The sequence below is a fragment of the Notolepis coatsorum genome, assembly GCF_963971535.1.
Source record: "Notolepis coatsorum genome assembly, chromosome: 9".
In the NCBI taxonomy this organism is placed as follows: Eukaryota; Metazoa; Chordata; class Actinopteri; order Aulopiformes; family Paralepididae; genus Notolepis; species Notolepis coatsorum.
In genome coordinates this window covers 15253477-15269279 of record NC_140173.1, presented here as the reverse complement: position 1 = coordinate 15269279, position 15803 = coordinate 15253477, and the positions used below count along the sequence as shown (strand labels likewise).

General features: G+C 42.9%; 1 protein-coding gene across 1 annotated transcript in view; it reads right to left on the bottom strand.

The window, feature by feature from the left end:
- Nucleotides 1-3107: 3107 nt before the first annotated feature.
- LOC311234204 (uncharacterized protein) overlaps nucleotides 3108-15803 on the bottom strand; it is a 49940-nt gene continuing 37244 nt past the window's right edge. The window contains exon 4 of the mRNA XM_084321328.1: nucleotides 3108-5627. Within this exon, the coding sequence (XP_084177454.1) occupies nucleotides 4273-5627 (1355 nt within the window). The 3' untranslated portion in view covers nucleotides 3108-4272. The remainder of the gene's footprint in view (nucleotides 5628-15803) is intronic.

Genomic DNA, 15803 nt, shown 5'->3' with positions numbered 1-15803 from the left:
CAAGGCTCCAGAATGAACTCTGGTAGACCCCGGTTACATCAGTGAGAAGTAAAATGTGGAGTCAGAAATCCTTTCTCCCATTCACTTTCATTGAGTCCAATCCAAAAGGGTGATTTACCATCTGGGAGACAATAGGGGGCGCTTTTTTCACATCTGAGAGCCTGGGGTGACTGGATATCCAACGGTAGGCTCGCTTGATGCAATATGATTTCAGATCGCTAATAAAAAACATAAAAACAGAGTATTCTCGTGATGGGCATTCAACCCGTGGGGGGTAAACCCGAGAAAAGCCGTGAGTGGCATTCAAAATGTTTAACAAGTGCTTATTTTCTGTATTTATTTATATTTTTTGAGAAATGGTAACTTGGTGATCCTTTTCTGTATTTAAAAAAAATACATGATTTTCTGTTTTTGAGAAATGGTCAAACTTATCCAAATATGCTATTTTTATGGAGAACAGTGCAGCTGCAACAGATAGCACTAGTGATCCTTTTCTGTATTTAAAAAAAAATACATGATTTTCAGTTTGAGAAATGGTCACACTTATCTAAATATGCGATCTTTATGGAAAAGTGTGCAGCTGCAACAGATAGCACTTTAGTGATAATTTTCTGTAATTTTATTTAAAGAAATATGCTATTTGATTTTCTACTACAAGCAGTGTAATGTCAACAGTACTAAGCCATTTAGACCTGAAACACCTGTTAATAATGCATTATATAGCCTGCACATACACACAAATGTGTTTCCCGGTTTCTTAAATAAACATTATTTTGAAAGCAAGCACTTTTTGTAATCATTGTAGCAAAAAAACAGGACCGGAAAAGTCTTTATCGTATGTAGGGGTGCCCTGGAATATTTTATTGAACACAGGGGTGCCTTGGCAGCAGAAAGGTTGAGAACCCCTGGACTAGAAGATAAAATGAAGGAATGCATCACAGTGGTGGGTATATATCATAAAGGACAGTGGTGGGTATCATATATCATAAAGGACACAGGGGTATCATATATATCATAAAGGACACAGTGGTGGGTATCATATATATCATAAAGGACACAGTGGTGGGTATCATATATATCATAAAGGACACAGTGGTGGGTATCATATATATCATAAAGGACACAGTGGTGAGTATCATATATATCATAAAGGACACAGTGGTGGGTATCATATATATCATAAAGGACACAGTGGTGGGTATCATATATCATAAAGGACACAGTGGTGGGTATCATAAAGGACACTGTGGTGGGTATCATATATATCATAAAGGACACAGTGGTGGGTATCATATACACTGCTCAAAAAAATAAAGGGAACACTTAAACAACACATCCTAGATCTCGATGAATGAAATATTCCAGTTGAAAATATTTATTCATTACATAGTGGAATGCGTTGAGAACAAAATAACATAAGAATGATCAATGGAAATCAAAATCATTAACCCATGGAGGTCTGGATTCAGAATCATACTCTAAATAAAAGTGGAAAAATCAGATCACAGGCTGATCCAACTTCTGTGGAAATTCCTCAAGACCATTCTAAATGAGGCTCAGTAGTGTGTGTGGCCTCCACGTGCCTGTATGCACTCCCTACAACGTCTGGGCATGCTCCTGATGAGACGACGGATGTTCTCCTGAGGGATCTCCTCCCAGACCTTGATCAGGGCATCAGTCAACTCCTGGACAGTCTGTGGTGCGACGTGGCGTCAGTGGATGGAGCGAGTCATGATGTCCCAGAGGTGCTGGATTGGATTCAGGTCTGGGGAACAGGCAGGCCAGTCCATAGCATCAATGCCTTCGTCATGCAGGAACTGCTGACACACTCCAGCCACATGAGGCCGAGCGTTGTTCAGTTCAGAGTTTTTATTTGCCACATGGAATCATACAATCAGAGTTTCTTCATTACACAATCATAAATATCATTCCATGGACAAAAGGAGCAGGAAGAAAAATAAATCTTATAGTTACCTGCCCCTTATTCCTAAACTAAACAAGTATTTACTTAACACAATAGGGACCGGCCACGAGTTTATACGGGTTTCGGTGCCATGCGTTGTGGACCAGAGCCACGTATATAGCCGTGGCAAGTTGTTATTGTTTTATTCCATATTTATAACCGGATCATCATCCCCGATCGACTCTGCAGATCTACCCTCGGCAACATGCAATACCGGCCAGATTCTCTTAGGGGCGCCATCGCTCCACTGCAGTATAATTGTGGGCGAATGCAATTTTTTCACCCTCCAACGGAGCCTGATATTAAAGCCACACTATACACAGTGGATCACGTTTCGAATCGCAAATTTCACCATGGAATAAGAGGATTTATCATCAACCAATGGACATATCGATCTACCAGATGCCGATAATGGGGAAATGCTGGAGGGGAACCCACGGGGTGACGGTAGGAGCCTTTTCACCTAATTTATAGCCGGATCGGAGCTTGTTGTGCAACGTAAGCAATCGATCTGTGAATGTGGCTACTTACAACCCCGCCGCCCCCCTTTCATCCATAGATGCTCTGGGACAGTCCGGACCATAAGCAGTTTGTTATTTCATTATAATATATACAACGGAAATGCTGTTGAATATAACGTTAGTAGCCTTTAGCTCTATAACTAGCTTTCCAGAAAATATGATACGAAATATGCGATAAAGCTTATATTCACGGCGCTATAAAATGACAACCTACCGATGGATTTTTTTCTTCTTTAAGCCATTTTGAAGGGACGGTTTATGCACTCAAGTGACAATGAGAATGGACAGATAGCAATACTATAAAGCATAGATATAGCTGTTACAAAACCCACATGTTTGTTTACATTCCCCAGTCCTCTAGCCACTAATTAGACGGCGCCGAACGGTCGTCAAAGTGTTAATGGTCGGCGTACAACCTAATTTACACAAATAATAATTTATACCATTATACAAGACACACACAATCCACAGTTAAACAAGAACAAATTTAATAATAAAAGAATAAAGAATAAAAGAGAAAAAAAAATATCTCACTATTCAGATCACATTTGATTTTCATACTGACTAAATATATTTTTTTTATAGTTTTTTTTATTATTGATAAACACTATTACATCCCTTAAGCTCGCTATGGAGAGAATTCCACAACTTTACACCAATAACTGAAGGACACATCTGTTTAAGTGTGGTACGTGCAAACTGATGTTTAAAATTGTATTTTCTCCTACTAAACTCACTTTCTAAATGAAAAAGATTTTGTAGTTTTTCTGGCAGTGTATTATTTCTTGCCCTAAACATAATTAACATTGTTTGAAACTTAACCATGTCTTCAAGTTTAATTATTCTAGATTTAATAAATAATGTATTCGTGTGTTCTCGATAACTCACTTTGTGATTCTTACAGCCCTCTTCTGTAGTATATATAATGGTTTTATGTTGGTCCCATAAGTATTCCCCCATACTTCAACACAATAACTGATATAAGGTGAGATGAGTGAACAGTAGTGTTCTCATTGCCTCATACTCTAACACATCCTTTACTTTATTCATAACAAAAATACTCTTGGACATCTTTTTTTTAACGTGTGCTATGTGCAATTGCCATGTTAATTTATCATCCATAATCACACCAAGAAAACAAAATTCATTAACTCTCTCTACTATAACTCCATCTATGGTCAGTACTATATTTTCATCTAGTTTTCGAGTTAGTTTTTTTTGTCATGCATGAGAAGGAACCCACGTCTGTCACATGTGCTCAGTGTGAACATGCTCTCATCCGTGAAGAGCACAGGGTGCCAATGGCGAATCTGCCAATCCTGGTGATCTCTGGCAAATGACAATCTGGCTGCACAGTGTTGGGCTGTGAGCACAGGCCCCACTTGTGGACGTCGGGCCCTCATACCAACCTCATGGAGTCCGCTTCTCACAGTTTGAGCAGAAACATGCACATTGGTGGCCTGCTGGAGGTGGTTTTGTAGGGCTCTGGCAGTGCTCCTCCTGTTCCTCCTTGCACAAATGCAAAAGTAGTAAGTTTGACATTTCACTGAATCTTTTCTCCCAAGTGGATTTTTGCATGTTTTATCGAATATTCTAATTTACTGAATCTCTTCTCACACAGATCACAATGATGTGGATTCTCTGCTGTATGGATTTGCTGATGAATCAGAAGATGTGTACTTGTCCTAAAGCTCTTCCCACACTGGTCACAGAAGGATGCTTCCATCCTGTGTGAAATCTCTGGTGTGATTTCAGATGACTAAAGCTCTTCCAACACTAGTCATAGGACTAGGGCTTCTCTCCTGTGTGAATTCTCTGGTGTGATTTCAGATTATGTTGCCGAGTAAAGCCCTGTCCACACTGATCACAGGAATAGGGCTTCTCTCCTGTGTGAATTCTCTGGTGTGTTTGCAGACTAATCAGATGACGAAAGCTCTTTTCACAGTGGTCGCAAAAGTAGGGCTTCCATCCTGTGTGAATTCTCTGGTGTGATTTCAGACTCTGTTGCAGACTAAAGCTCTTCCCACACTGGCCACAGGAGTAGGGCTTCTCTCCTGTGTGAATTCTCTGGTGTGTTTTCAGATTACTCGGATGAGGAAAGTTCTTCCCACACTGGCCACAGGAGTAGGGCTTCTCTCCTGTGTGAATTCTCTGGTGTGTTTTCAGATTACTCAGATGAGAAAAGTTCTTCCCACACCCACAGGAGTAGGGCTTCTCTCCTGTGTGAATTCTCTGGTGTATTTTCAGACTCTGTTGCTGAGTAAAGCTCTTCCCACACTGGCCACAGGAGTAGGGCTTCTCTCCTGTGTGAATGGGCTTCTCTCCTGTGTGAATTCTCTGGTGTTTTTGCAGATTACTCAGATGATTAAAGTTCTTCCCACACTGGCCACAGGAGTAGGGCTTCTCTCCTGTGTGAATTCTCTGGTGTATTTTCAGATTCTGCTGCCGAGCAAAACCCTGTCCACACTGGTCACAGGAGTAGGGCTTCTCTCCTGTGTGAATTCTCTGGTGCGTTTTCAGATTATGTGGCCGAGCAAAACCCTGTCCACACTGGTCACAGGAGTAGGGCTTCTCTCCTGTGTGAATTCTCTGGTGAGTTTTCAGATTCTGTTGCTGAGTAAAGCCCTGTCCACACTGGTCACAGGAGTAGGGCTTCTCTCCTGTGTGAATTATCTGGTGTTTTAGCAGATTACTCAGATGATTAAAGTTCTTCCAACACTGGCCACAGGAGTAGGGCTTCTCTCCTGTGTGAATTCTCTGGTGTATTTTCAGACTTTGTTGCTGAGTAAAGCCCTGTCCACACTGGTCACAGGAGTAGGGCTTCTCTCCTGTGTGAATTCTCTGGTGTCTTTGCAGATGATGTTGACGACTAAAGCTCTTTCCACACTGGCCACAGGAGTAGGGCTTCTCTCCTGTGTGAATTCTCTGGTGTAATTTCAGTTTACTCAGAATACTAAAGCTCTTCCCACACTGACCACAGGAGTAGGGCTTCTCTCCTGTGTGAATTCTCTGGTGTGTTTTCAGACTACTTCGATGACTACATCTCTTTCCACACTGGTCACAGCAGAGACCTTTTCTTCCATCCAAGCCTTTTCTTCCATCCAAGCTTCTTGGTTTCTTCCCAGGCCTGACAGGACAGCTATCTGGATGGAGATAGTGATGGAGAAGAGTGTCAGAGGAAGGAGAGAAAGATAATTGGTTATTTTATTCAGCTTTAGTTTCTATTCCAAGAGGTTTATAATGGTATGTATTAGGGGTGGGACGGTTCACAAAATGGACGGTTCGGTTCGTATCACGGTTTTGGGGTCACGGTTTTCGGTTCGATATACGTTAATTTTCATTAAATTTTTTTTTTTATAGTTTAAGAACAGTGTAGTCCAGAGTCATCTAAGTTATAGACTTAAACCACTTTGTTTCAAGCACCAGTTAGTCAACAGTTTCTGGAGCAGAAGTGGTTATCGTGGCTATGTTAAGGTCAGTTTAATTTAGTCCAGGACTAAAGCCCCTTTAGTCTCAGGTTATGACAGATTTAAGTGTCACCTTATGGATAAAATATTACATCACACTATGGGAAATTTCATATACCAGTGTCTGTAACAATATATATCACGATGTATGTTTTCTGTAAATTGGATGAAACATTCGTCTACAAAATAACCACATAATCCATGACTACTTCTGAATAATCCTGAGTTTAAACTAAATACAAATTAAAGGCATTTTCTCTTTTTATTTGGAAGCAACGTTGAACAGAACGTGATGCTCATGTTTCTTACTACAGACCCAGACCCATGTACTGAATACTAGGGATGCCCCGATCGATCGGCCACCGATCGTTATCGGCCGATAATCAGTATAAATATGCGATCGGTGATAATGCTTTTCGATGACACGGAAAACATGATCCAATTCTCTGCAGAGTTCTCCCTCGCTCTTCTCTCCACAGAGCTGCTTGCAGCGTACGGCTCCACCTTCTCCTCCAGCCCCTCCCGCACCCATGTAAATAGAGGCTGCCTCCGGCAACAGTCTGCTCTAGTAGTGCATGCGACGTGAGCTAACGTTGGCTACCTACCGAGCCGTTGGCTACCTAACGTTACTGTTTAAACTAAATTACCCAGTGACTACATGAGGCATTGTTAACGTTATCTAGCTGGCTAGCTACTAATATCAACAAATGCTCCAGCAAGTCTAGTAGTGCATGATAGCTCACGTTAGCTCACTGTTCAAAACGAAACGTCCCATTAAACTAAATAGTTCACTGAGGCGTTGTCTTAACGTTATCTAGCAGTAGCTACAGATAGCTCCTGATATCAATGTCTTATAACACTGATTCGATGCGTATTCGAGCTGAGGGCATGTTGAATGTGATCAATAGGGTCCAGCTGCAGCTCCGGAGAATCCTGGCCGTAGCTGGAGGCTATTCGAGTACACACAGACAGTGGAGCTGTTTGCAGATAGCGAGCATTTTGACTTGTTGCGTGGTGGCGATGTCTCGCAGATAATACAACTACAAGTATGATTATATAATATATATTTTATATAAAAACATTTATTATTTTTTTTATTTTTTTTTTAATCAAAAACAATCGATATTGGATCGGTATCGGCGGCAAAAATCGTGATCGGGGCATCCCTACTGAATACCTCTTCACCTACGACTCCTGTACACGGCACCAACACTAGGGCTGCAACTAATCATTATTTTGTTATCGATTCATCTAAACTATAAATTTACCAGAAAAACAACAATTGATTCTATTTGCTATTTAATATTTTAAAATGTTTTACTAGTATCCTTATGCCGGCCCACCTGGCATTTTCATCCGGCCCGCTGCCTCACCCAGGAGCAATTCAACTGGCCTGTGATGGAAATCAAGCGCACCTCGTGCAAATGTTTAAGCAAACGCTGAGCGTTGTCTGCACCGGCATCGTGTTTTTGTTGAATAAAATCAGTCAGTCAGTCATCTGTTTTCACTCGACCCAAGTCGTGGTTATTCGTTTTCATCCAATTTTACTTTATCAAGTGGATTATTGTTCATTCATCAGCCTACACTGTAAAAAGAATTGCGTTAAGTGTAAATGCCATAGAAATACAGTAAATTACTTTTGATCAAAATATTAACCACCAGGACCAGTTTAACCTAGAATTGCTAATCAGGTGACCAAAACGTCCTCTTTTGCCCGGACACGTCCACTTTTCACACCCTGTCCGGGGCGTCGGTGGGGTTTTCTAAATTCATGAAAATGTCCATCACACGCAAACAGAGGAAGCGGACAGATTTGATTCTGCTCACGAAGCCAAAGCGCAAGTGTACATTTACAGATGAACTGCAGAGGGAATTCCCAATGTACCGACCCGGTCGGGACAAGAAGCTGTGTGCAACGCTTGACCATACGTTTCCGTGTCTAATAAAGGTGCCGGAGATCTCAAAGCTCACATGGACACAGAAAAACATGAAAACGCATGATAAGACATTTTAAAAGCTGTGCGAGGCGAGAGTTTGACGGCAAAGTTGACATCATGTATGCAGAGAGAAATTTAATTATTGAAAATTATTCATATGTTTTCATAACTGAATAAGCAAACAGGGACCCTGGAACTCTGAAGCTAGAAATCTGAATGAAAAGTTGCTGATTAACTGCAGACAGGGCCAATTCTCCACTTGCACAATGTGGAGGCGGCATATCCGGTTATGTCACTGTATGCTAGGGGTGGACGGTATGGTCTAAAATTTATATCACGGTATAATTTGAAGCATAGACGGTAACGGTATATATCACGGTATCAGTGTTTCTGTTAGAATTTTTTTTTTGCCCGATAGGCAGGCTATAATAAAGAATGACATCCTCAAGGCATGTAGATTTATAATATTTTAACTTAAAACTAGGCTACTTTTGCGTATAAAGTCATTATATTCCAAATAAAATAAGTCCAGAGTCGAGACTCCTGCTCCCATTGCAAACAGCGGGGCTGGATTTTGCTAGAAGCATAGGTAGCTGCAGAGCCGCAGAGCCAGGGGCTCTTTCAGGTCATTCATTTCAGCCATTGGCAATTCAGCCGTTGGGTGGGGGGGCGCTGTTTGACGGGCCTGTGACCAGACCTGAAAGAGCCCCTGGCTCTGCGGCTCTGCAGCTGCATGCTATTCGCAAATCCACTGCTGCAGCCGTCCTCCCGGCTCCCGCTGCTGCCGTCGTTATCATAACACTACACACATATCGTAATGTTTACAGCAAACTGTAGTTGATCACCAGGTATGTTTTATTAACGTAGAATAATTCATATAAGAAAAACGATATCTTACCTTTCTCCACTGGTTAAAAATGCCAGGAACTGAAATTGAAACTTGCTGTGCGCCGCGGTGATATGTGTTTATTATGAAATGACAATTGCGTGTTGACACGCCCACTGCGCGAAGCCTCCTAAATAACTTTTTCCAGTTTGCACATATCTATTATCTATGACTAATTCTATCTATTTTTAGGGGCAAATGCGATTGAAATAGTCACGCTGTGGTTACATGACGTCATTGCTATTTTAGAGCTGCTCTACCGGTTACACGGTATAGTCAAAATCCATACCGTAGAACAAATTAATACCGTTTATACCGTCCACCCCTACTGTATGCCCTGGTATGTATGTAACAAATAATAAACCTCTTGAATCTTCCGCATGTAGGCTTCTTCTGGTCCCATTACAATACATAGACTTTAGCAACTTTTCACCCGTCAATTAAACAACTTTATCGTTGACTTCCGGTATGAGAGCAGACGGATAGCACACGTGCGGTGGAGCTCCTGGTCAAATGAGCGAAAATACGGATAAATAAAGACGCGAAAAGAGATTAAAAATAAAGATGCACACGAGAAGTAAGGAGGAAACAACAAATGCGAAGTCAAGTCAAGTCAAGTCAGTTTTATTTGTATAGCACATTCCCAGGCAGCGGCAGCTGACACCAAAGTGCTTCACAAGCAAGTTGATAAAAACAAATAGTGTGAGGCAAGGTATAAGATTAAAAGAAAGAAAAAACAAACATAGCAAACCAATGAAAGCAACAAAAACAAAACAATATGGTGCAAGATATAGGATTAAAAACATAATAAAGCAATGAAAGTAATAAAAACTGGTAGGACACAGTAAAACAAAGAGGATAGAAGGGCCAGGGGTCTAGTGGTGGTTAAGTAGGGGGGAAGGCCAAGGAGAACAGGTAGGTTTTCAAGAGTGATTTAAAAGCCTGTACGGTCTGGGCAGTCCGTACGCTGAGGGGGAGGCTGTTCCACAGTCTAGGCGCTGCGGTGGAGAAAGCTCTGTCTCCCCTAGTCTTGAGCCTGGTTCTGGGTACCACCAATAGCATCTGGTCAGCTGATCTGAGGGATCGGTGGGGGGTGTGGCGGTGCAGGAGCTCGGACAGATAGGAGGGAGCCGTGCCATTTAATGATTTAAAAACATTTAGTGCTAATTTAAAATCGATCCTGAAGCTAACAGGCAGCCAGTGGAGCGAGGCCAAAACTGGGCTGATGTGTTCGTGTTTTCTTGTTTTGGTGAGGAGGCGAAGGAGAGAGAAATGGAGGACTCACGAGAAGAAGAGAATTTGAAGGAACAGAGCCCCCAAAACGAGGACGAGAAGAGACAGGTGGAGGAAGGGGGAGGATCGGCTGAGACCGACACAGGAATGCCAGGCTGAGCCGTGATCATGCAGGCCGGAATATTGGCAACTATACAAATGAACACGGACACGATAAGGAACGATATTGGGAGGCTACGGGAGGAATTGAGGAAGGAACAGGAGGATTTCAGAGGTGAAATAAATACAGGACTCAAAGCGGTTGATGAGAAGATGGCGGAGCAGGGTAGGAGTGTAACCGTGCTGCAAATAAGAGTGGCGGAAGCAAAGGAATGGAACACAGAGATACACAAGGTATTAACGATAGCAATTCAACAACAAGAAAAGATGAAGACAAAGATGTCGGACATAGAAGGGAGATCACGGAGAAATAACATCAGGCTATGGGGATTGAAGGAAGGAGTCGAAGGGGAATCGATGGCCCTATATGTGGAAACGCTTATCAAGAAGGAATTGAAAGAGACGGGACTGGATAAAATGGCGATACAGAGGGCTCACAGGGTGCTTGCTCCGAGACCACAAGCGGACAGACCCCCGAGAGCGGTGATTATTAACTTTCTGAGATTCGAGGTAAAGGAACTGGTACTTAGAACCGCGTGGAGCAAGAAAATAGAAATCGAGGGGAAAAGGCTGTCGTTTGACCACGACTATTCAACAGCGATGGCAATAACACGTCGGTCATACGCGGGGCTTAAGAGAACTCTGAAGGAAAGCGGAATAAAGTTCCAATCGCCCATGACCTCGCTACGGATTCACTGGAAGGAGGGGACCGTGACATACGTGACTGCGCTGGAGGCGGCGAAGGAGATGAGACGGAGGGGGATGGAGGCAGCGGAGGAAGGAGACGGGAGGAATGAGATGGAGCAGACGCTGAGCCTGCAACGGAGATTGGAGAAGGCACGCGTGTGGACCAGGGTAGGCGACCGGGGTCCTGGAGCGGAGAAAGGAGGACCGGAGTGAACCGAGGCAGACCGAGGGCGGAGACAGACGAGGAGGCGAGAGATGGAGTCAGAGAGGAGAGGAGGCACGGGGAAACGAACGATGAGTACACACACAAAGAATAGAATAAGCAGCCCAGATAGAGACAATGTATAGGAACTGACGAAACACTGAATATAATATGATCACAAGCTGTAGTAAGCTAGCTCTTAGGGTTAACGTTAGCCATCTGACGGTAACTAATGTTAACACTTTAACTGCCACACAAGAGATATCTCTGGTTTATTTTTACGTGGTTGAAAGCCACTCACGAGAATTCTCGGATTTTTTTTTTTTTTTGCGATCTGAAATCATATTGCATCACGCGAGCCTACCCGAGTATACACGAGCTCCGCCGGAGAGCATATGTGGAAAAAAGCGCCCCCTATCGTTTTTCAGATGACATAAGGGATTTTGGAATGGACTCAATGAAAATGGATGGGGAAAAAAATCCGGTACTCGACATTTTCCAGTCCACTGATCCAGCCGGGGTTACCACAGTTCATTCTGGAGCGTCTGAGCCCCGCTGATCATGGAGTTCTACTGTATCGCGTTGGATCCATACACTTATCGATTTTTTCGAATGGTGATCAGGAATTGGAATATACCAGTTGGATACCATCTGATGTCAGGTAAGGACTCTATGTTATCAGTGTTAGGATAATCAGACTAATTTTGATGAAGTTATAGGCTGTTTTGTGAAATGTCCTCTTTCGGTTTCACTGTAAAAGTCCGAGAGGAAATCAACGGGGCGATTATCCGTGCGCGGCCCGAATGTGCTTGCGTGCACGTATAATATTGATCATCTAGCGTTTATTTGAAAACGATTCATAAAAAGGCAGACGAATATCAACGTTGTGGAATATTCCAGTAAAAGACTATTTTCATAGAATGCTCCAGAATGGGCTGTTTTTTATCTGAAAACGGGTGCTTTTCTAACTGCTCTGAAACGGAAATGACGCGATAAAAAAACAATCTGCCTCGACAGCACTGACTGGAAAATAGTCTTTGATAATGCGATGGGCAGATTAGACACATAGCCATAATTTAAAACATAGATTAGGCGATATTAACGTTAACATTGGCGCCGATAGTGGCATTCAGGGGGTAAAAAGGAAAACCCGGCGTGGCGCTCAAAGTGTTAATGCAAGCATAGCTTAGCTATGTTAGCAATGTATGTCATGACATGAATGTGTGATTATTACCCGTTATTACTAGGGATGCTCGATATTGGCTTTTTTACCGATACCGATATTGTCCAACTCTTAATTTCCGATACCGATATCAACAGATATATGCAGGGTTCCCCCCCCCCAAAAAACGGAATAATTTCAGGTAATTAACATTACATATCTCTTGTTGTGGAATTAACACAACATTATGCATTCTTTTGACAATAGATTAAATCAGAATTTGTTCTTACTTGCTTGCCTGGGTAAATAAAGGTTATAGAAATGTAAAAGGAAAAAAATGAAAAATATTTAAACCGTAGATATTTTCCGAGGTCACATTTTAATGCCAATATCGGCCGATAATATCGGCAGGCCGATAATATCGGACAGAGACGGAGAATACAAATAGTGCATTCTTCTTTTGTTCATTTCAGATTGACATGTCAAGGAAGAAATTCTTATTCGAGCCCTGTGACGGCAAGGACAATGACTTCAAGACATCTGGACAAAAAGGCATTACAGCTTTGCTTCAGAGGAGTGAAGAGCTTGACGATTCAGCTACAACACATGGTGTGTCAGCATCTGTAGTTTGTCACAAATCATGTTATAGCTCATATACTTCTATGTCTAGAAATGCAACCAAACACAAACTCAGCTCATCTGATGGTGCCTTTGAGTTTTCTAAACAATGTCTGTTTTGTGGTATCATTTGCAAACCCAAAGACACCAAACACCCTGATAGATGGAAGCCAGTGAAACAATGCCAGACTGTTGAGAGACCAGGAAGCCATCCTTCAAAAACATCATCTTGTCTAAATGTGATGAGCGCCAGGATCAATGGGCTGAGGAAGTGGCTCTACGGGTAAATGCCTCCTTGGACCTGCATGCAGCTGATGCCCAGTATCACACCAAGTGCTACGATGACTTCAAGAGTTTCCTCAAGTGGAAGTTCCCAGTGCAGACCATTTGATAGCTGTTTAGCTGCTGTCATTGACCACATGAATGCAGACAAGTCATCAACCTGGACAGTGTCAGAGTTACATGATATATATGTAGCCAACTCCGGGCACCTCTGCAGTTAACTTGTGTGACTTTTATGGTGATGCTGTAGCTGTCATGAGGGTGGAAGGGTGCCAGACATTCCATGAGTAACTCACACACTCAAGTCACTCAAACTGGTAAAACGAGATAAAACCACTGCCGCTGATGATTTTATCACCAAGCTTGTGAAGAGAGTGCAAGCTGAGGTGCAGAATGGGGCGGCGTGGCTCAGGGGTAGAGTGGGTCGTTCAATGATCGAAGGGTTGGTGGTTCGAATCCCGCTCAAGCCCATGTCCATCCCACTGCCGTTGTGTCCTTGGGCAAGACACTTAACCTACTTGCCTCGTATGAATGTGTATGCATGTGAATGAATGTTGGTGGTGGTCGGAGGGGCCGTAGGCGATGATTATTCGCCACACTTCCGTGAGTCTGCCTCAGGGCAGCTCTGGCTGCAATTGTAGCTTACCACTAGGGATGGGTACCGAATTCGGTACTTTTGAGGTACCGACCCGAAACACGTCGGTACTACCGAGTATCGAATCAAGTGAGAAACCGGAAAAAAAATATTTTTTAATTAAATTTTTTTTTTTTACTTTTTTTTCATGTCAACGTTCACACCCACAATATATGCTTACCTAGGATTTTACTTGATTCAACAACAAAGCAGTCGGAGCAATGACAAGCCGAAAACTGTCGAAATTGTAGTTATTTGAAGTTTGGATTTTTTTTTTACGACTGAGGTAGGTAAATTAAATTTCTTGAGACTAAAGTACCGAAAAAAGGTACCGTTGGGTACCGGTATCGATTCACAGGTACCGGTATCTGTTAAAATGTGAAAGGTACCCATCCCTACTTACCACCACCGGTATGACTGTGTATGAACGAATAATGGACTCTGTAAGCGCTCTGGGGTCACTGGGGTGTCACGAAGTGCGCTATATAAATCCAATCCATTATTATTATTATTATAATATTCCCTTGCACCGTGAATATGACCTTGGCAGCTTCCAGCATGACAAGATCATACAAGCCACAAGTCCATCCCTTTTGAAGTTTGTCTCCTGTCTGGTATCAAAGGAAGGAAAAGTGACCAAACCATCACTTACACTCGCTCAGTGCATCCAGCAGCACATCAGTGGGAGCTGGAATCAGACAACCCTGGGGCTTGCCGTAAGACTCCACCATAAATATGGTAGCACAGAGCTGGTCAAGAATCTTAACGAGCATGGCATTGTCACCACCTACGATGAAGTCAAACGGTTCCCGAAGTCAGCTGCCAAATATGCTTCAGAGGACCCAGATAATTATCTGCGCACAGTTGGAGAGGCAGATTGGCCCCATCCACAGTTGGGGTGACAATTTTGATCTTGTGGTCTTCACACCGAACGGTGCCACACGACTCATGCCATGGCCACTCAGTTTGTTCAGAATCCTGCAGGTATTCTCTTCCCTGGAGGAGCCACTCCTGGTGGTGGGGTCATGTCACTAAAACTACCTCGTCTGACAAAGCTTGACGCCAACTACTGCTTCTGCAAAGGCAATGACCGCACATGTTGCAACTCACTGACACTCGCAGCAAAAAGATGATGACATTAAAGTAAATTCAGAGGAAGATGAAGACAGTGGGGAGGAGTTTGATGATGAGGAGTTTGATGATGTGGATTCAGAGTTCTGAACACAGTAGACACTTTCTGAGTGAGAAGTTTCAGGAAGACTTACAATCCAAAACAAGTAATTATCTATTATTAGGCAGTAGGAGGAAGTAGAGCTGCCGTGGTATCGGTATTACCGCGGTATCGCTGTTACATCATGCCCACCGCAGCGTTGGGCTGAATACCGGCATCACCGCTGTTTTTTATTATATTATTATTATTATTACGCTCTCGTTGGGCTTGCGGCTCTGCAGATATACCCTACTTCTCTGTCGAGATTCCAAGCGACCCTATTGGGTACCAGAAAAGTCACATGAAACACTGCAGACCACTGATTGGTCAGAAGAGATACGCGTCACATGCTTGGAGCATCTTGCAGTGCTTTTATTTCCTGAATCTCAGCCATCACAACACGGCTAATAGTACGTTAGCTCCCACCGGAGACCCGAGTGGATTACCGACGCCGTCGCTCCTCAGGGAACGAGGCATAATGATTTTACTGCAACGAAATGTTATAATAAAAGCCCTTCGTTCTATACACTTGTCTGATTGAAAACTTTATTAACAGACCGCAGAATGGGTACAACTCGGCACGCTCTGAGCAAAGAAAGGAACTTAGATATTAATTGAGTAACGCTTGCCTTGATATGGTCCGGTAAATACGAACGTGTAACTATACTAACGTTAATGCCACAAATCGAATGCCTTTGTAATCATAAGTAGTAACGTTATAATAATAAGAAGAAGAAAGGGTCGGGGGGGTACCGACACAAAGTGAACGGCGCACGACCAGAGGGGAGATTTCGAATCCGTGTTTCACTTTTAATAACGAATGCGTGCATGCCGAATCCCAA